This window comes from Lissotriton vulgaris, chromosome 7, assembly GCF_964263255.1.
Source record: "Lissotriton vulgaris chromosome 7, aLisVul1.2, whole genome shotgun sequence".
NCBI classification, from domain to species: domain Eukaryota; kingdom Metazoa; phylum Chordata; class Amphibia; order Caudata; family Salamandridae; genus Lissotriton; species Lissotriton vulgaris.
Genome location: NC_141695.1, coordinates 614,355,439 through 614,377,079, shown reverse-complemented (window position 1 = coordinate 614,377,079; position 21,641 = coordinate 614,355,439). Strand labels below are relative to the sequence as shown.

Below are 21,641 nucleotides of genomic sequence, written 5' to 3'. Positions count from 1 at the left end.
CTCTTTAATCTATTAATGGAACCCCTGCAAACGCATTGAACTCTGCGAACATCCGATATCACCTGAACGCTGACGACACCCAACTGTATATGAAAATCTCCTCACCAGAAGACTTCATCTCTCTCAACGCTATTCTACAGAACACTCAAAGTTGGCTCACCGGCAACCACCCTATGCTTAACACCAAAAAAAAACAGAATTTCTTCTCATCTCGCCACCCAAACACACACCCAAGATAGATCTTTGGTTGAGACATCTAACTTCCTTTGACTGTGCTCCCCACTTCATTGACTCCGCGAAATCCTTGGGAGTCACCGTAGACAAACACCTGAACATGCAAGCGCAAATCACTAATGCCACTTAGGGAGCCAAGCACCAATTGATTATACTAATGAAACTTAAACCCTTCCTTCCACAGACCGACTTAAAAATGCCGATACAAGCCCTGCTGTTACCAAGATTGGATTACGGAAGCACCACTCTATGCGGTCTCCCCAAGTACAAGCTGGCCTAGCTGAGGGCTTCGATCAATGCTGCGGCCAGACTGATCTCAGGAATTACAAGAATTAACCATATCTCTCCAACCTTGAAAGCTCTGAACTGGTTGCCATACGAGGCAAGAATACACCTAAAGGTTGCCTGCATGACCCACAAAGCCCTGCATAACAATACTCCCACTTACTTAGCACTAAAGTTAGAGCGATCAGGAGGATGCTGACAATTGCGAAGTGCGAGGTCACTACTACTGAAACCACAATCCTTCCATAAAAGGAGAACTGGTTGCAGAGCTTTTTCAGGGATCGCCCCGAAGATTTGGAACTCCCTACCTCCATTAGTACGTGGAATGTCATCCTTCAAAAAAGAAGTAAAAATGCTTCTAATGGACACATTTACATCCTTTGGCTTTAATCCAATGTTGATTAATAGTTACCTATGATATCCAGATATTTCTGGCTACCTCTTTTTGATTGTATGGAATTTACTGAATGTATATATTCTTCCTTACATCCTAATGTATAATAACTGTGTACTGTGAAGGGCTCTGATTCCCTCATTGATCATTCTTTGTTGTCTACTAGTCACCTATGCTATCCATATAATACTATATACCTCTGTTGTACTGAATAGCGAATACCAAATGTTTTGTATACTACATCAACCATCTAAAGTTTAATAATTGTATATTATAAAGCGCTCTGATACCCTAGTTGGTCATGTTCACGCTATATAAAAATTTATAAATAAATATAATATATAAATTCTGGCATTTAGTAGTCCATGGGAGAGGCATCGGAGTGTCTTTAGTCAAAAGGGCCAACAAGGGTTTAATAATGTATGAAAACCTAGGAATCCACTGCCTACAGAAAGAAGTAAGGCCAATCAATGCACAGACGTCCTTCTGAGTAGGGGGTACAGGTGTGTCTAAAATGGTCTGAATGCGATCTGGTGTGAGTACACGTCCCTTCTTAGACTGGAGGTGACCTAAATAGGTAACCTGCTGTCTACAAAATTGCAATTTCCTCCGAGAGACTTTGTGATGATGAGGCAAGAAATGATTACAAGGACAGTGTTCCTTCCTTACACTGTTCAGGGGTATCGGTAGCCAACAATATGCCGTCGACATATTAAAAAAGAGCCACCCCTTTCGGTACAGGAAAAGAATCAAGCTGCCTTTTCAATGCCTGGCTATAAATGCTAGGACTCTCTGTATACCCTTGTGGAGCTCTACAAAATCGGTATGATCTATTGTTCAAAATGAAGCTGTACAAATAACAGCTATCAAGGTGAATAGGTATTGAAAAAAATACATTTTTCGAATCTATGACACTAAATGTAGTGGCAGTAGGAGGAACCATAGTAAGGAGTGTCGTGATGTCAGAGACTACCGGGTATTGAGGCACCACAATTCTGTTGACCTCTCGTAAATCAATAATTAATCTGTAAATTTTAGTATTGGTGTCTCTTTTCAAAATAGGAAGGATAGGGCTATTACAAATGTTATAAGGGACTCCTTCCACAACCCCCACATTAATCAAAACCTGAACAATGTGCTTCAATGCTTCCTCGCCTTCCCAAGATATTTTATATTGGGGCAGTCGAGGCATTGAAGCACCTTCCTTCACTTGAATATGCACTGATGAATAACCATTTGTTCCACATCGGAATCTGATGTAGCCCATAAAGTACTAGGTAACAATACCAGAGAAAAATCTTCTTTAATGAGACAAGAGCTCTCAACCATTGGATAGTTCTCATTTAAGATAACACGCACACCTTCTGGCGAACAACGTATTGTAGCACACATTATTTAAGCATATCAATACCCACAATGTTATCCGGCGTGGTAGGGGAAAGCAAAAATGGACATGCTGCAGTGAATTTATCAAGATTAATTGCAAGTGGCTGTGACAGTGGGCTAGATGTAAGTGTCCCATCGAATCCTATCAATGTTATCATTGAGCCAGACAGGGGAGCCCTAGGAACCAATTTTTAGACAGAACACTACGAATAGCTCCTGTATCAACCAGAAAAGTGGAGAAGTGTGGCTCAGGGGTTAGAGGCGGCAGACCCGGAAGCTGAGATCGGCCCTGGACCAGGGTTCAATTCCCTGCCTCGGCGGGTCTTGGGCTAAAAAATTCCACGGACTCGATAATTCTCGCTCCGGTGCCTTCTCGACTCACGGGTTCACTCTGCGACTCTGGGCAATAGCTTGCTTAATCTCCACAACGGCCCCTCGCGGCGGGATGCCTGGCTTTCACCTTGTGGATACCCTGCCGGGGTTATCTCACAGGGGAATACCAGGACGGGTTCCCTAAGCAAGCGCCGGGAAACCCACTGCCGGTAGCTGTGCGCTATATAAGCTCAAATACATTTACATTTACATTTACAAACCAATCAGTAGAGCCCAAAACAGTTGCATCAACATAAGGACCTTTCTGATCTACTGGTAACTCCACCGGTTTCTTACCCCATCCTAGGCATTCCTATGCATAATCAGAATCCCCAAGACCATTAGCCGAATAATCAGACATTTGATATTGATTTTGTCTATCAAAAGTATTAGAATAATTTGGTCCGTGTCAACTACCTCAAGCCAGGGGCAAGTTCTTAGTCCTCCCCTATATCCTGAATTCCCTGGGTGTCCTCTCATACTTCCTCTACCCCGTGAAACTGCTGACCTCGCAAAAGGGGGAACTCAGAATGCCAATGTCCAATCTCTTTACAATAAGCGCACTGAAGACCAAGTTGATCGAGAGAAAGGGGGTACACCAGGCACGTCCGCCTCTACCACCACCTCTGAATGGTGGACTATGTACTTGAGCCAACATAACTTTCGTTTTTAACTCCTTTACCCTCTTATCCACTTTGCCTTTTGTTTCCAATTTCTGACACTCATAATACTGGGCCATAGTCAAAAGGGAGACTGGGGAAGACGTAGTCCATGAACTCTCGCTGGCCTTTAGGCGACTAGCTATTTCTGGCAACATGTTAGCGACAAATTTGTCGACGAATAGATGCTTAGCCGTGTCATCTCTCAATGACTGCCCACTAAAGTCATGGAATGTCCCTTCAAATCGAGTAAAGACATCAGAAACTGACTAATCCGCTTTCTGTTTACAAGATGCTAATGTTGTCCAATCTATTTTCTTAGGGGGTATGAGAGTTTTTAACTTGGTTGCAATAGCTTTGGGAAGATCTAATATCTCCTGTTGTGGTTTCTGCGCAGGTTCTCTAGCCGCATCTATTTCTACTAAATGCACCCAAGTATATGCTACATTATCATCTATTTTCCGATTTTGTTCTCCACATATCAGGGAGCAAAATAAGTCCAAAAAACATATCAATATCTGGCAAGGTCATAGTGCAGGAGCTAATGGCGCCTTCCACTTCTTCATAGAAAGCGGCCTGATTTTTCCGCGGGTCAGGCAAAGCAGCTTTAAGAGCCATAACATCTGCTCTACTCCAAGGAGTATAGACCCAATTATATACAAAATATCCCTTTGCATCATCTGATTCTTTATCAGCACTTGTTCCAGCACCCTTTGGAGGAACATGCAAAGGGGCAGCTTCACATATCGGTTTTACAGTAACCACAGTATCACTAGGGTCATTATCTGTCCCCAAAACTTCTTCTTTTTGCACTGGGGTCTGAACTGTTTGTCTAGTTTTAATTTTCCGGCTGATTTTTGCTCCTCTTTTAAACGTAGTGTATCGTGTCTTAATTTAACTACTCGCCTAATTAAATCAAGTATGTTTGAAAAAGGAAAAGTTCCATCATTTAATTGTTTATAATCAGAATTGAGATCAGTGGGTTCTAAGTTTTTAGAAACGTTTCTAAAACCAAGTATTGCCTCCCAGGTAAACTTCTCTACAAACTATAACTGCTCGAAATCCTTCCACCGCTGAACCATCGCTACAAGGTCTGGGTCAGACGTAGTCTCATGAGCTTCTTTGCGAGCAGTGGATTTGAGAGTGGCTTTTTCATCAACAGTCAAAGTAGAGCGAGTCTGCCGCCCATTTTGCATATCTAAGTCTTTATCATCTGAAGAAAGATGTTCTTCTTCAGAAAGATCATTCTCAGGGTGTGACGATGGGGACCTGGAAGACCCGGTACAACGACACACGAACCACTCTAAAATGAACAAAACCCTGTTGCTTTCTGTCACACAGCACCCTAAACACTGGAAGGAAGACTAGCACATTCCCCACCGACCCGAGACTGACCTCCGGGAGGACCACTGTTTCTTTAACTGATCGAAAATGGAACCGAGGCCCGCCCACGAGACTGACGTAAAACTCAGCCTTAACCACACACAGGGGTGTTCATCACCCGGAGGAGTAGGCGGTTTGAGTGACGAGGAGAACGACGGAGTGGAGAGAAGTACGGGAGCTGAGGAGCTGAGGAGAATCGGAGGAGTAACCGGAGCGGAGAGCAGGGACGGCGGAGGAGCCCGGACTATCGAGGAAGAGGAGGCAGCTGGAGGCGAGCCGGAAGAGAGAGACGATGACTACGGCAGCAAGCCAGGAGGCCAACCGGAAGGCGCTTCGCCCAGCCACACTTCAAGGGAAGTGTGGCTAACACAGGTACGGTCTCTCATTTCAGGTTGGGGTAAACGTAGGTGGAACAAACCACCCTGATAACGCACACTGCATCCTTTGCACTAACCCCCAACCCTATCTGCACTGTACCGAAACCTAGGACTTTGTCGTGTGTTTATGCACATGTGATCCTCACTCCCCTCCCTACTCACTGTACATATCTACAAGAGGACTAAATCTGCCTCATATCTCTAATTTTTGAGCTGGAAGGCGCCAGAGCAGAGGACCGGACTACCAGTCCCAGAAGCCCCCGGGACAGAAGAGGAACCGGACCAGAAAGACACAGGGAGCGGCGTTCCGCCACAGAGGCTGCAGCTGAAATACCCTTTCCCTACTACCGCAAACTGATACATCGCAGACGTATCCTAAAAATAAAGCCTGCGTTACCATCAGTATCTGTCTCTGTGAATCTATTCCCATCACAAAGCCCACACAGGGGCAGAGGGAAATTTATACGGGGGCGCAGGTCGATCTAATAAGATGGAATCATCCTGAGGTTTATTAAGTATGGGAGAAATGGGCCGCCTAATAGGGTACTGCCAAGTTACCTCTAAACAACTCTCCCTTTCCTTTTTTTCTTTTATTGCTTTCATCTCTTTATTTTTTAATTCCAACGCTTTCTGCTATAGCTTCTTCTTTCCTCACTTCTTTCTTGCACTTCTTTCTCCCACATTCGTACACAATCATACCTATCTTGTCGACTTTTTCTCTCAAATAAACACTGCTCTACATATTGAATCTTTTTAAAGTCAAATGACCCATTCACTGGCTATTGTAGATCAGGATCCTTTTTCGTATATTTGTTCCACAGTGTACTATACATTATGGAGGAAATACCGTATTTGACATACATATGTTTATTAGGTGTCCCCTCTGGGGGAGCTGGCTGACTTCTTTCTAAATCCGTTTTGGTACCACCAAGACAGCAACACAACCTACGGAGTGTGCTGGAAACAGGCATGCTACCATTTTTTGTAAAATATTACTACTCCAAAATATTCAAAAGTAGAGAAAAATCTCCACAATACCTACCTTTACTTTTTGCAAAAAATAAATCAAACAAACTAAACCAGAATCTTGGCCAAGCAAACAAGAGTGCAGCTTCAGCGACCTTACCAAACAAAAGTCTCCAACCGCCAATCTCTTGGTTGACCTAATGGTCACTGCAAAAATAACGTCAAAGGATACCTCAATTGGGACCGGCCAACACCTGGAGGGTCAAATCAAGAAAACCGGAAAAATCACTTCGGCTGCAAAGACAAGGGTCTCCTCATGCAGGACTTCCCCTTAGCAGTATTCCACTATTCTGTCAAGAGCACTCCTTTGGACGGCTGTGTCTCCGATGAGGACCCACGTGTCGGGCGCCAACTGTGGAAATGTGCTTTTCAGTGAGCACACTGGTGCAGGGGCCATCCTTCTCTGTCCACGGGTTCTTAGACCAACAAAATAGAGATTGGCACTGAAGCTGGATTTCAAATTACAAGTTTATTAATCACTCATGAGTGGGACTACATCCACACAGCACTCTCAAGTGCTGCCTGAGGTAGTACATTGAAGTCACAGAACACAGGCCTTATATACAGCTTTTTCTGCACTGGTAAGCATGTAGATACAAATAGAAGGTACAGGCCTACACAGGAATAGTTACCAACAAACATGGGCAGATGGGAAATCACATAGTCAGCAGAGGGGGGACAGGAGTGCTTATGGCAGCAGAAAGGGGTTGACAGTTAAGTCTGAGACCAATTGTTATGGCAGCTACAAACTCTTTAGCATGCATATTGCTTTTAGCTGAGTCAGGAAGGCAACTAAAGGGAAAACGACGAGTAGCAGAGGATGGAAGAGTTACAAAGCCAACAAAATGGATGCCATAACCAAGATGGTTTGAGCTTATGCTAACAGAAATTATTTCAGATTTCCACAGTGACACCTTTGCCTAAATACTCTGGAGGAACCTAGTTTCGCCACTATTGCCAGTACAGTTTTGTGACCTCTTAATAAACCATTTCTTCTGTGATGCTCCTTCTTGCATGAATGCAGCATAGCGGTTAATGCTCTTAGGAGGCATCAACATGTTAGCACCAGAGTAAGATTAATAACAAAATCACTGTAATTGACTTTCAGACTGAGACCCTTGAAATAGTTCTTTTTGTAGCCAAAGCCGCATTAGGTATCCAGAGATTATTCTCTTTTGTTAGCGTGGGAATGGTCTCTGCGATTCTCTCCTGTTAGTGTGGCTGGCCTTTTTTCCAGTTACCTTCTTTGACAGCTTTCTTTGGATATTCAGGTAGTTCATAAGGTCCTTAGTCTTTTTTTGTAGCCTGCCAGTTCTGATTTTTGGGTTTCCTGCTATAGTCTGAAAACAATCTTCAGAGTTTCCCACACTTCCATATCCAATAGTAGTGCCTTAGTATATTGCCCCTGACAGAGCACTCTTTGTAGATGTGAAAATGGATGTTTATTTATTGAGATGACAAGAAGATACAGGACCCTGCTAGTGTTCTTAGCAGCCACCCATCTGCCTCTGTCATTTCTAAACCTAAACTTTTGTACAGAATTCTTGCACAACATTCTACTATTAAAGTAGCATAACTGGCTACACACAGTACCACACATAGTTCCTTTATAACAATAGAAAGATATATACAATATCATATAACTACTGAGAATGTATCCAGTCAAAATATCCAACTCCGTGAACTTAATCTTTCAACCATATATAAGATTTTCTTTCTCTTTGAGGATTTAATCTTTTGGCTTCTTCACCCGTAAACCTAGCATCAACACTGGGAAATTTAACATTATTATCACTTATCATCGATACTGTGATCATGAACAAACCTTTTTACATACCATTTATCTGCACCATCCAGCATCACGGTATTAACACAACCATAATGATCCTTTTCGGATCAGAAAATTTAGATTCACCTTTTCTAAAATTAATTCCCAACTTCATATGTATCCAATCGCCTACCTCAAATTGGCACATCTTTCTCTTCAGTTTGCTATTATGACTCTGATCGGAAGTAGTTAGTTTAGCTTTCACTCTTTTACTCATGGTTTCATCTTTATAGCTATTCTTCATCTTATTCCTCATCTACCAAGTACACGCAATTCTTTCAGGTTCTCTCCTACATGGAGGCAAAAAAGGTGACTCACTCATAACTGAATGAGTCACAGATCTTTAATTCCATAACATGTTTCTTAGCTTCTGCTTCCAGTTCAAATTACTTCAAATGGCTGTAAGAAAGTGGCTCTGTATATACTGGATCAAAGTAAGGTACAGTGTGCACAGAGCCCACAGTCCCAGAGGTTTGGCAGAGGCTAAAGTTAGATATAACTTCACTCTCTAAAGTGGTAGCTTGGCCGAGCAGTAAGGCAGTATCAGAGGACAGTGTAAAGCATTTGTTGTACCCACTAAGTCAGCAAATGGTCTCACACACTCAAGAGCTGAACTCTAGGGCAATTGTTCTGTATCAAAAGATATAGCTGTTTTATTTTAGAACCAACAAGGTATCAACATATACTTTCTCAGGATGAGAGATACTTTAGTAAAATACTTTTCAAATAGGCAATAGACTTCTTGATTACAATAGTTACAGTTGTTGCAATAGGCAACACAATTTCAAACACAATGCAACATTGAGATAATTGAAAATTTATAGCTAAATGCAATTAGTTACTTTGTAGATTACTTTTCTAACCTCAGGACTGGATCCAAGATTCAGTCCTGGGACATTTCCTGTAAACAGTTAAGTAAAAGTGTTTTGGTTACTGTAGTGATTTTTAAGGAATATTATTGTGTTTTAAAAGTTGACACTGAAACTTTTCAAGGTGAAATTACCAATGTTATTCTATGGAAGGAAATTCAATTTGCAGGTAAAGTATGTTCGCGTTACTTTTGTACTCCAGTACTGGGCTCCTAGGTTCAACACTGGGACATCTATCTAAAACAGGCAAGTAATTACGTTTTTATCGTTGGCACAATTTTTAAAGAATATTTGTAAGTTTCAAAAATCGACACTTAAAAACTTTTTCAGCAAAAAGCAGGCAATGATATCCTATGGAAGGAAATTCAAGTTACTGGTAAGTATGGTTAAAATTACTTTATTGGGCTAAAAGATGTAGCACTGAGGTCTCTCCTGATAACAGGTGAGTAAATCGAAATTCGTTATTCGGCTGATTTTAGATAAATATTTTATATATTTAATAGTTTCAAAACTCCCCACTTAAAAGAATTTTCAGGTGAAACCAGTCAATGTTAGCCTATGGAAGAAAAGTGAGTCATCAGCTTTTAGGTAAGTACTTGACTTGCAGAGTTAAGGTTCTGGGCATAGACTCAGGGGTCTCCCAGGGTCAGGTAGGTACAGTTGGTACACCCTCAGCGGCACAGGGGCAGCCGGGTGCAGAGGTAGTTAGGCCCAATGTTATCCAACGAGAGGCAGGGGGTCTTGGGTTGGTGGCTGCTGGCTAGCAGGCCATGCGGCTGTGGGATCTGGGCTCCTGGTCACTTGCTTAGGGCAAATGGGGAAGTAGATTAGGACCAAGGTTGCACTGCCAGGGGCACTCGGGCCGCTGGGTGCAGTGTGCTTTTGAGCCATTGGGCGCTCATTGTTATTCAATGGAGATCTTGAAAAGGGAACAAAGGCTGCAGGCTCGGGGACGGAAATTCTTCAGGAGCGACCAACACTTTGAGGGCTAAGTTGGGATCTTGGAGGATAGGTAGTCCCCCCGGAGTTGGGCACAGGAGGCCGGGGGGCGCCGGGTACAGGGTTGTCTTTTCACGTCGGGAAATCTTACCCTCTGCTGGTCGTGGTTGAAGGGGTCCCTGATTCTGAGGCTGCAGGCGTCGTCTGGGTCATTGAGGAGGGTCCTTGTGCACTGGATTTCAGGTCAGAATCGCCTGGGGGACGTCCTCAGAGTCTTTGTCCACTCGGGCACAGGCCAGGCTCGGCTGGTGCAGAGTGTGCTGGATTTGCGGTTCCTGGCTGGCACCAGGGGTATTGCTGTTGGATCAGAACCACTGCTCCAGGGAGTCCCAGTCTCTAAGAGGGTCATGGCAGGCAGGTCCTCCGGGGTTCTCGAGGTTGCTGTCCGCAGGAGATGCCGGGATTCAGCAGGAGCAGGTGCAAGGATCACCAGGCCTGTAGGGCTGGGGACAAGTCAGTTGGTGTTGTCCTCTTGTTAGCAGCTGCACGGCAGGTCTTCTTCTTCTTGGTCTTCTTTCTTGTTTCGAAATCGGGATCTGAGGAAGGGACGTTCAGGGTGCCCCTAAATACTAAATTTAGGGGTGTTGAAGGCAGGGGAAGGGCAGGGACCAATAGGTCCCTGTCCCGGGGTGAGTACACCCCCTATCCTGCTCCTCTCCTGTGGGAGGGGGCAGGGGCCTATCTCTGATTGGGCAGGGCTCCCCATCCTCAAGATGGCCAGAACCCGGAGTTGTGCTACGCCACGCCTCTCCCACCTGAGGGGTGGAGTTGGCACAGACTGGCACACCCCCTTTCCTCACGTAGGGTTTCCTGTCAGTCTTCCGGCCAGAGTGGGGGTCCGAACCAGTGGGGGCCAGTTGCTGAGTACAGCATGTGGCCTGGAGAAGCTCCCAAAGGTGACATGCCTTTGAAGCTTCCCCCTGCCCATCCTGGGGGAGGAGACCTCGCCTAGGATGTGCATTGTTGCAGGCCCAGGAGAGTGGGGGGCTTTCCACCCAGGGGTCCAACAACATGTCTGCTGTTTGGCAGCCTATTTGTTTTTTACATAAAAAGGGTAAACCCAATGGTACTGGGACCTGGGTGAATAGTAGTACAATATATAGTGGCCCCAGCAATTAAGGACAAACTACACATTGTAAAATAGAATCATGTAAGCATAAGAATATTCTGCAACAATGATTTTTCAGAAGCAAATGTTATTTAATCACATTGCCACCCCAAACTTTTTTTCAATATAGAAAAGGATAATTTCATATGTACAAAAGGTGCCCAGCAGGACAGAGAAATAAGGGGGATGGGTGAGTGAATTTAAGTGAAGATACGTGATCATGAGAAAAACATGAAAAAAAGGGTGATCATAAACCAATTCGAAAACAAAATCGGGCTTTTAATAACTAGCCAATGGTACATGAATTTTCATACACGTTATAGGCAGCTAGACCCCATTCGTGAAACACAATCAATATAGTCTCTGTTGTTTCAAGGGCTAGCATCCAGCAAAAGAAATGTTGACGTTTCGACCCCAAAATTTCAACGTAGGTCGGTTAACACCTTACACAGGGGTCTTCATCAGGACAGTGATGGGAGGAGGGCACCAAAATCCTTCATTGAGGACTCCATGAAGATAGAGGGCCAGGTAGCTCCTGGGTGTAGAGTGCGACAGCAACACTTTAAATGCGGAACAAGCAGCGTGTCCCTTCTAAGCATAAATCACAACAATTAGTCATATCTGTGTCAACCATATAGCTGCTGGACAAACTTCAGTGTCAAGTATCTGATCTAGATTGTTTTGGGGATGCGTTGAATGTACTGTAATGATCTTCGGTGCTGTATGCGGCAAAGTAATCGAGCAGTGCTTAAATCGCTATTCGCTGATGCAGCCGTCCATGTGTACTCGAGGAAGCCTCCCAGACAAGAGAGTAGATTGTAGGTTAGGTTTCAGGGCACATCTCTGAGATGCCCTCTGTAGTGCATTTTACATTAAATCACACACTGGCATCAGTGTGGGTTTAATGTGCTGAGAAATTTGATATCAAACTTGTCAGTCTTCAGTGTAGCCATTATGGTGCTGTGGAGTTTGTAAGGACAACCTCCCCGCGCCATATACTCTTAATGGCACCACTGCACTTGCAGAGCCCAGGAATGGCCCTGGGTACTGTAGAGGCACAGGGCTCATTACAGTGGTATCGTGATACTAATGATATACACAGTCCATGCCAATAGCCAATGAAGGAGTTTGTACATATACTGTTTAGCTTGGCTAGGAAAGACACATTGTGCAGCCATTGTCTATGCGACATTCGATATGCAGTGGACAATACCCCCAGAGGCATATAGCATCTTAGGCCATAGAATAATCTCCATTCCCCAAACAATTGCAGCAACACTGTGAATACGGTAAAGGACAAATGGGACATTTAGGAAGCCAAACAATGCAGTACCTAGTGTGCGATAGAGATTTCCACTAACCTACCCCAGTGTGGACTATGCCCTGGTCCAACTGAGAGGGAGGGTTGTGCCGCAAAGATGCTAGGTAAGCTTTGAAAGGGCCCCATATGTCCCTAGGCCGTGAAGCAGATGGTACTGTGGTGGCATACACCTCACTCCTTGTAGTATAAGAAGCCAGGCTGCCCAACCAACCCTTAACTGCAGGTGCAGTCCTGCTCCCCCAATGAATGGCCACCTCTCTGTAGGCCAAGAGAAGACAAATGGCTGCAAGTTGTTAAACGTTTTTGGGAAAGTTAAGTACGTATCCTAAGAGGGCAATTTTGGGTAACAGGTCTATTGGTAAGTGGATCATGTCCCCCAAAGTTTTGTGGAATTCTTCGCCGAAGGAGTGTATACGCTGGCAGGTCCAAGCTATATGAGCGAAATCAGCGTGTGGGCTGTCACACTTACGGCAGTTGTGGGGTTTGGAGGGGTCTATTTTATTGACTCTGGCCGGTGTAATGTATATTCTGCTTTGAAATTTGAAGTGTATTAACTTGTGTCGGCTATTAAGGGAGACGTTTTTCGTGACTGCGCCGTATGCTACCCATTGTTCTTCTGTTATCGAGCTACCCAGATCTCCCTCTCAGTCTCTGCATATCCTTTCATCGTTGAGTGGGACGAGGGCTGCACAAGCTTTGTATAGTTTGGAGATGAGGTGGCACCCGGTCTTTCTCGATGACTAGTGAGAGAGGAGTGAATAATTGGGGTTCAAGTGGGAAGCCAGGAAATGTGGCGCGCATAGCAGAGCGAATTCGCCCTAATACAAATTTGTCCATAAAGGTGGCGTTAGGGAACCGAGACTAGTCACCTATTTTGAAAGCGTGGCCGTCAGGGAACAGGTCGCCAATTTTTATAAAGTCTAATTTAGTTAAGGTGCGTTGTACCAGTCGCTCACCCATGATCGTCAGCCAGCGGGCATTAGGGAGTGGCAAGGTTATATTCCTTACGTTTAATGGGTGACATGTTACCGTGTCCCTCATGCAAAATTTCAATCAATCTTTCACAAATGAACTCTGGTACCACTAGTCTCTCGCCTCTGTACAAGATCTTATTTACTGCTGACAATTCTGACCCAACAAATTTATATTTTGCAAGTAATTCATTACTGGTCCATCCTGTCCTCCAACCTCTTGCCAAGTGTTGTTTTACCTTCAACAGACCTTAATCATTACACAAAGCCACCCACCATTCATATCCAGTGATTGCATTACCAAAAGGCATATCGATATTTAGGTTCTATCCGTTCATCAGTTTCACAATCACTTGTTGAAGGTACTGGTACTGGTATCTCTGATGGACAATCAGCCTTGATATTTCCCATTTCCAGTACATTCTTCATCTCAAATAAATATTATTGCAGTCTAAATATCCACTAAGCTAAAACAAGGAGTGGCCTTAGTTCCACCTTTAGTTGTGAAAACATCTACCAGTGGCTTGTGGTCAGTTCATAGTTAAGTTTTTCCTCATAAATAGGTCCTAAAATATTGTGACCCTCTAACATGTTAATGCCTGTGTTGCAATCACTGAATACCTACTCTCAGCACATTTTAATGTTCTTGATGCAAGTGCTGACTTGTTCTCGTCCCTCATGCAGTTGCATCAAAACCGCACCTAGATCATATGCACTTGAATCCATTATCAAAAATGCTACATTCCGGAATATATATTATTAATATAGGAGCTTTAACTTGACTTTTCTTGACACAAGTAAAATATCTCACATTCATCTTTCCACGCTCCTCTTTCTCCCTCATTAGTTTAGTAATATCAGCAAAATTATTCACAAACATAACATAATATTCTTCCAAACCCCAAAATTAATTCAATTGCTCACACTCCATGACCTCCAATAGTTTTTTTTTTGAGTTTTATATAGCGCAAACTATACCTGTGACATCGGGTATCATAGCGCATTACATGAGCACCAGTTTCATTACAGATAGACACATTTATTTTTGTTAGGCAAGGGGAGATTAAGTGATTTTTCCAGACTCACAGGATGTTGGGCGTCCTTGCCGAGACTCGAACCCGGTTCCCCAGCTTTGAGGTCGACCTCTCTAACCGTAAGGCTACATCTTCTCCCAGTTTTAGTTTGGTTGTCCTCATTGTCAGTAAAGGAACACTCCTTGTAGATGTAAAATTGATGTTTAGTTATTAAGGTGGAGAAGTGTGGCTCACGGTGTAGAGCAGGCAGACCCGAAAGCTGAGGTCAGACCCGGGACCAGGGTTCAATTCCCGACGTGGCAGGGTCTTGAGCTCAAATGTCCACGGACTCGATAATTCTCGCTTCGGTGCCTGCTCTAATCATGGGTTCTCACTCTGCAACTCTGGGCATTAAGCTTGCTTAATCTCCACAACGGCCCCCCTGCGGTGGGATGCCTGGCTTTCACCTTGGGGATGCCCTGTAGGGGCTATCTCACAGGGAAAAGCCAGGACGGGTTCCCAAGGCAAGCGCCGGGAAACCTCCGGGTAGCTGTGCGCTCAATAAATGCAATAATAATAATAATAAGGTGACTATAAGATACAGGAAACATTAAGAATTTCCCACTTTGTATAGCATCATATGATTTGCATGTATTAATGCATGCACATGGTGTGATTTTATTTGATCTGACCCCAATTGGCCTTCAGCGCAATTTGAATGCTGTATATGCACACTCGGAGAAATGTTTTTTTTAGAATAACATTATTAAAACTGAAGTGTTGGCATTTAGAGGATGAAAACTCTGTTGTACCTTGTCCTGGTCTTATACATACCTAGGAAGAATTCTTTCCTTATCTTTTAATTTTCTTTTTTCGCACACTCACTCACTTCCTTCCTCCTCCTTTCTTTTCACCCCTTCCCTTGCAGTCCTTCTGGTCTTCCTCCTTTACCTTAATACCGTCTTCCATCTTTACTGCTGTCCCTCTATTAACTACTTTCCCTTAAATGTTTCATTAACCCATTTCGCCTCTGCTCGCTGGCTAGACTCGGAACATATAATTTCTCTTTCAGATGCTCTAAAGGATTTTCATTTCCAGTGGGCTGACTCGCTCTACCCTGATCTGCATATGCCCTCCGCCCCATCCTGGTCACTGCATTGGGCGTACCGAGATGGGCGCTTGGTGAACCTACCAGTCAGCCTACTTGTGGAGGGAGATATAATTGCTCTGCGGCCAGGGCAGGAATCGTCTGCCTGTCTCCGGGGTATTAAAGTAAGGAGGATGACTGTTGAACTCTGTCTGTGACATTGTGATGGTGTGAGATGGATGATTGGTACTTAACAGGGAGCTTGTGAATGTCTGTCTATAAAGCCATGCACTTGAAGTACTTTAACTCCAGTGTGCTGTGTTGGAGTGATTGTTTGGAACTACTCTGCAAGCGTAGCTGTCAGAGTGTGAGGTTGTTTTATTTTAATTTAACCTAATCTTAATTGTGTCTTTTTCTCTTTGTATGTGGATGTATGTCAAGTGAATTAACCACCTGTGGGAGGGTAAAATTATTTGTTGTCATATTTCATCTTCACTGGCTTTTTGTGAATCATTGGACTTCCATCACATGAACGATCATTCTTTGCTATGACTAGGCACATGTGGAAACTTCCATTTTGGATGCTCAGGAAGTGAGAGTGTTAAGTGTATATCCTTAAGCAGCTGTGATAACCTGGTACTAAAACCAAGAGTAGAAGAGAAACCAATTCCTGAGAGGAGATTTAAGTTAACTGGGCCTGCGGTTGTCTGATCCCTTGAGAGTTGGCCTTGCTCCTTCTCTGTAACTAAGGTCTGGCCAAAGTTGCCTGGAGCCTAAATGTTTGCCACTTATGCATCTGCTAATGCTTCTGAATTTTATCCCGCTGTGATATAAGTTCCTTCAGACCTAATTGAGCATAAGAGAACAGTGAAAAGTGCTTGTTTCTGTTCTAGCACTGTACACACTAGTACGTGATCTCTTGTTTTGAGTGACCCAGTGGCTTCAATTCCCAGCCTTGATGCCCACAAAAACAAAAGCCAGAGACAAGCCCAATGATTTTGGTCCAGTAGTGAAGGGGTTTTATTGAGTCACATTAAGTACATTGGTCTTCACTTACTGATAGCATGACACAGCCAATGGAAAGAGTTGAATACAAATATTATGTTTAACATTTGGGGTGCAAAATTCGAGCAGGAACTTGGACCCCACTAGAGGGGCAATATTTAAGACTACAGTACCCAGCAAGCCGCTCACTGGAGGGTGGTTCTGAAGATGGGAGAAAAAAAGACTGCAGACTACTCCAGGTTTCTGTTCTTCCCCCGACCCTATGATTAAGATGCAAGGCATCGAAACGCGTCCGGGACTGCTAATTGGTTGGGAAGGTGAGCCGGTTTGGAAATTAAAGTTCGGGTGAACTTCTTCCGTGTGGAGTGCGTCTTTGTGCACAGGGGCAACTTTGGGAAATGTTCTACACGGCGGCTCAGGCCATGGAAGATCGCACCGCCTGGCTGACTGGAATACAGGTCTGTGGGGCTGCAAGGGAATGGCAGCCTGATTCCAGCGCATGAAGAACTGTCATTAGCAAACTGGAGCACTTTCCTGAGGCCCACCGGAGGGCTACAAATATTATGTTTAACATTTGGGGTGTAAAATTCGAGCAGGAACTTGGACCCCACTGGAGGGGCAATATTTAAGACTACAGTAGCCAGCAGGCCGCTCACAGGAGGGTGGTTGCGAAGATGGGAGAAAAAAAAGACTGCAGTCTACTCCAGGTTTCTGTTCTTCCCCCGACCCTATGATTAAGATGCAAGGCATCTAAACGCGTCTGGACTGCTAATTGGTTGTGAAGGTGAGCTGGTTTGGAAATTAAAGTTCGGCTGAACTTCTTTCGTGTGGAGTGCGTCTTTGTGCTCAGGGGCAACTTTGGGAAATATATATATATATACTTGGTTAGGCTACTGCAGGTGAGCGGGGTGCAACAAAGTTCGCCATTTGTTTGAGCCCGGACATAACCGACTCGCTGGGCAGAGCAATTTCTTAGACTGTGGCCCTTCGGCGCCTCACCTGGCTGATGACTGCTGGCTTTTCTGGGGATATCCTAGCATCACTTATGGACATGCCCTCTAATGGCTCCTGTCTCTTCGTAGACTCAGCACTAGAGCGCTTTAGGAACTCCAGGGCTATGGTCACGTTTTTGGGTTTCTCTATGGCCCCTCGCCACTCCCAGTCCGCCTTTTGCCCCTTCATGGCTATGAAAGGGGTTTCCATTTGTGTCAGTCCCTTCCCAACCACCACAGCTGGCAAAGAAGCACACCTTTTTGTGGCCGCGGACGTGGTTCCCACAGTCCACGTAGGACAGGTAGCCAGAGGGTTGCCCAGCCCAACCCTCACACGGCAGCCGCAACCCCCAAGCCTCTTTAGTTTGTCCCTCTACCATCAGAGGCATCAAGTGAGGGGCAGAATACACCATCAATTGCTTCACTGGAAGTCAATAACATCAGACCGTTGGGTACTACAAATTGTACAAATGGGTTACTCCGTCCCCTATGTGGCTACCCCTCCATCTTTGGCACCCGATTATGACTGGTTGACAGAGGACTGAACTGTTGAGCATGAGCATTGGCCCTCTGGTTAAGCGCCCTGATCAAGAGGATCTTCTGTCGCAGCAGTATAGGAGGGTCCTGCACCCGAACCTGCACACCCACCTCCTTTATGCGTGGAGATTGAGCGGCAACAGTTGATAGCCTTCGACCTTCCTTCTGTAGTCTGTGATGTTATTCTGGCAGCCAGGCATCTCTCCACCAAAACGTTATGTCTGCCTCTGGGACAAATTTGTATCATAGTGTGTATGGAGAAACATTGATCCCTTATCTGCTTCCCTTTCCCAGGTCTTAATATGTGTTCTTTATTTGTTCCAGCAGAGCTCTGCTCTGGGCATAGTTAAGGGCTAACTTTCAGCCATTTCTGCTTTCTTCCAGTTGTTGTACTAATTTTCCTTATTTGTTTCCCGGGAGGCCATTTATCATGCTTTCTTGATGTGCTCGCCTTTTGAGCCATTGCACAACTGCCCTCTATGGTTATTTACCATCAAGATTGCTTTTCTGGTGGCTTTTACATCAGCCAGAAAGGTCTGTGTGTTGCAGGCATTCTAAGTGCATCCTCTGTATGCTACCTTTTACCCTGACAAGCTGGACCTTTGGATATGTGCCTCCTTCCTTCCGACGTCACTCCTTTTCACGTAGGTCAGACTCTTCACCCTAACCTTCCTTTTTTGCATCCCTCCACCCCCTCCCCTCATCCTTTTAAGAAAGAGTAGAGGCTCCACTGTCTGGACCCAGAAGGTTTGTTGTTCTACCTTGAAGGTACAAAAGAATTCTGGGTGAATGACCAACTCTTCATATGGTACTTTGGGGTCAAGAAATGGAAGACTGTGCAGAAACAAAGCATATATCGATGGTTAGTGCTCTGCACAAAGATCTGTTACGCATTGGCCAAGAATTATCCATCTGAAGCCAGAGCCAAAACTGCGACCACTGCTTTACCTTGTGGAGTTCAGTTCCTGGACATTGATCAGGCTGCAACGTGGGCCTCTCTGCACATGTTCACAAAACACTACCGCCTGGACAGTCAGGTTTGTCAGGATAGGCACTTTACCAGTTCGGTACTTAGGACTTTTTGATGTGAAATTGTTTTGGGTATCTATTTTAAGGTATGGAATCTGCTGCTAGAAGTCTATAAGATGAACAAGTTACTTACCTTCTGTAACGCCTTATCTAGTAGAAACTCTAGCTATCTGCAGATTCCTTACCTACCCACCCATCCTCCCCACTCTTCAAATGGATTTAGAATGACAAACCTTTCCTCTCTCACGGCCCAAGATTTCCACACCAGTGGTCACTGTTCTTAGTGGCTGTACGCTCCTGGCGTGGAAAGTTGCAAAAAGTAATTGACGTCAGCAGTCAAATCTGGCACGTACAACGCCATGCAGAGCCGGTTGAGGCCACCTACCAGGACAAAGGGCTACATCTCACAGAAGTTTTCAGGATCCAGTCTACCAAATAAGGCCTTACCGAAGGTGAGTAACTTTTTCGTCTCTGCCCAAAGCAATGACTTGCTTATCCAAGGTGCTCAAAACAGTCTGAAAAGAAAAAAGCAGGAGGATGCAGTACGCAACACTGAATAAATTGCATTGCACCAACTATAAATGATAGGGAGCATCAGACTTGTAATTTGGACCCATTACCAACCTTCTCAGTCTCCTGTAAAAATTGCATGTATTGATGCTCTAGTTGTGATCCAATGAAATCTCTCTTTATCCACTTGTATCAACTCTTGACCATGCCTTCCTGAAGCCAGTGATATGATCCAAGTGTTATCTGGCAGCAGAATGCCTGGCTTAGTTCTTCATGTCCAAATCTTCTGTGTGATGGAAGTGTCCTTATTGTTCCTACAGCTGATGATATCCTCACTGTGCAAGGTTTTGTTGGCAAAGTGTGTGCCTGTCTTGTACAGAAATTCTGCTTCAAAGACAACAATTTCTTTGTCGACATACTGCAAACAAGAACAGTTTTGCATGTTTCATCGTTTTGAGGTCTCACAAACTATTGACAGTGGCAGAAGAGATTAATAAATAAACAGAGGAGGAAATGCCATAATTCTGTTAAGGTATTCTTCTCCCCCACTGCTGCAGAACAAACAAAACTGACTGCACCGCTCTCTTCTATCACTGACCTTGTCTGCCTGTTAACTTCCACAGTGATTCTGGCTCGCCTTTGGTTTGCCTGAGAAATTCTGAGATCATTTAGGCGGCTAGAAAACAGTCCTGCCAGACACCAACATAACCGTATGTAGCTAAGGTCCTTCTCCTGGTCACTGGGCATGAAAGTTAGCTGTCTGTTTGCTGCTGTTGTTTCAAACATGGCAAGTTGTATGTACTCCAGAGCAGGCAAATAGTTTTGGTGTGTAGCCATCAAAAATGTTTTCGACAATGTCCGTTGTGTACTTTTTGCTGCTTTGTTTTGACATTTGCTTTTTAGGTCTCGCAGACCTGCTTTGCAGCGCGTACGCACTACTCGCTCTGCGAGGCTACTTGTAATCGGGATATTTTAGAAGTGGAGTTTAAGTCCCGCCTTTCCATTGGCTTGCCTCATCTTTCATGCTAAACGCTGGCTTTTCATTGTAAATGAAGCTTCTTAGTCCCTCCTTGTTACCGCCCTGTCTCCTTTTGGCCCGGCCCACCCGGACTGGATCTTTTACTTGCGGCGTTACACCGAGTCTTTTTAACTACTGGGTAAGCACTTTTTTTTTTTAGCATTTGGGAGCTGGGAGCTCTGCGGCAGGTACGGCCCAAGGAAAAGGCGCCTGCGGCCACCCCTAGGATGACCATGACTGTCGCTCTGTCACACTCAGGATTGCCATCCACGTTTGCAGGCGCTGACCCTCTCCCAGAACATATCCCCACCCTACAGCAGTGTATTTCAGAAGCAATACGGTGTTTCCTGCTGCTTTTGGTGTCTGCATGAAGTACCAATACCACACCTCCATCTCTGCCACACACAGCAGAAAGTCACCTCACCTCCCCCTGCAGAAGGTGTTGCTTTGCCACCCAGGCTCAAAACAAATTGCGCTCTGTTTTCTCAGGCTCCAGAATCAATTACACTCCCTGGCCGGCCCGTGTGGGTCTCCCTCCCGCGGATCTTGGAGGCGCTGCTCATCTCCACTTCAAGCATGGAACAGGCCCGGTAGCAAATCAGAGCAATATGAAGCGATCGGCTCCCGTCCGTCCACGGGGCGTAAACCAGGTCGACCCTTCAGGGCAGGGATGCACGCCGCTTTATTTTCCTTCCCATGGGCACACTTGTGTGTTCTTTACTGCCCTTCTGTTGACACTGTCTGTCTCAGGTTGTCACAAACTGTTTACTCTGTCCGTGACCCATTAAACGATTTCCCAGACTTTTAATCTCTGCACGGGTTTAAACCAGAAAATATGCGGCATGCGGTGTGTGCTAGTATTCCAACATATGGAACGCTCTCTAAAACAAGCCCCTTAAAGCGAACTTTAGAAAGAAAATAATCCATTCACCCGTCAACTCCTAACCGTTTCACTATGGTGCCACTAATATTTATATATATGCTCCCTTCAACGTCTTACATTGAAAAGAATATTTTCTGCCCTAAACACTCTACACAGAGCACAACTATCAATGACAACCGTTCTGCACTCAAGCATCGCATTTTAACATATAGAATCCGTATTTAGATAATCCATTTTTCTCAAAATATGAATTTGTAAGTAACGTAGTTCCTTGAAATCTTCCTGAATCACCCTTTTATTCATCCTACATTTCCTGTTTCCATATTCACTTTTGCCTTGTCTCCTGCATCACAGT

General features: G+C 44.6%; 1 protein-coding gene across 3 annotated transcripts in view; it reads left to right on the top strand.

Annotated features, from left to right (window-relative positions):
* The window catches only part of TMEM94 (transmembrane protein 94), a 734,938-nt gene that overhangs the window by 187,040 nt on the left and 526,257 nt on the right, over nucleotides 1-21,641 (top strand). For all 3 annotated transcript variants that reach the window (XM_086930762.1, XM_086930761.1, XM_086930760.1), the window contains exon 6: nucleotides 15,298-15,497. In XM_086930762.1, the coding sequence (XP_086786888.1) occupies nucleotides 15,298-15,497 (200 nt within the window). The remainder of the gene's footprint in view (nucleotides 1-15,297; nucleotides 15,498-21,641) is intronic.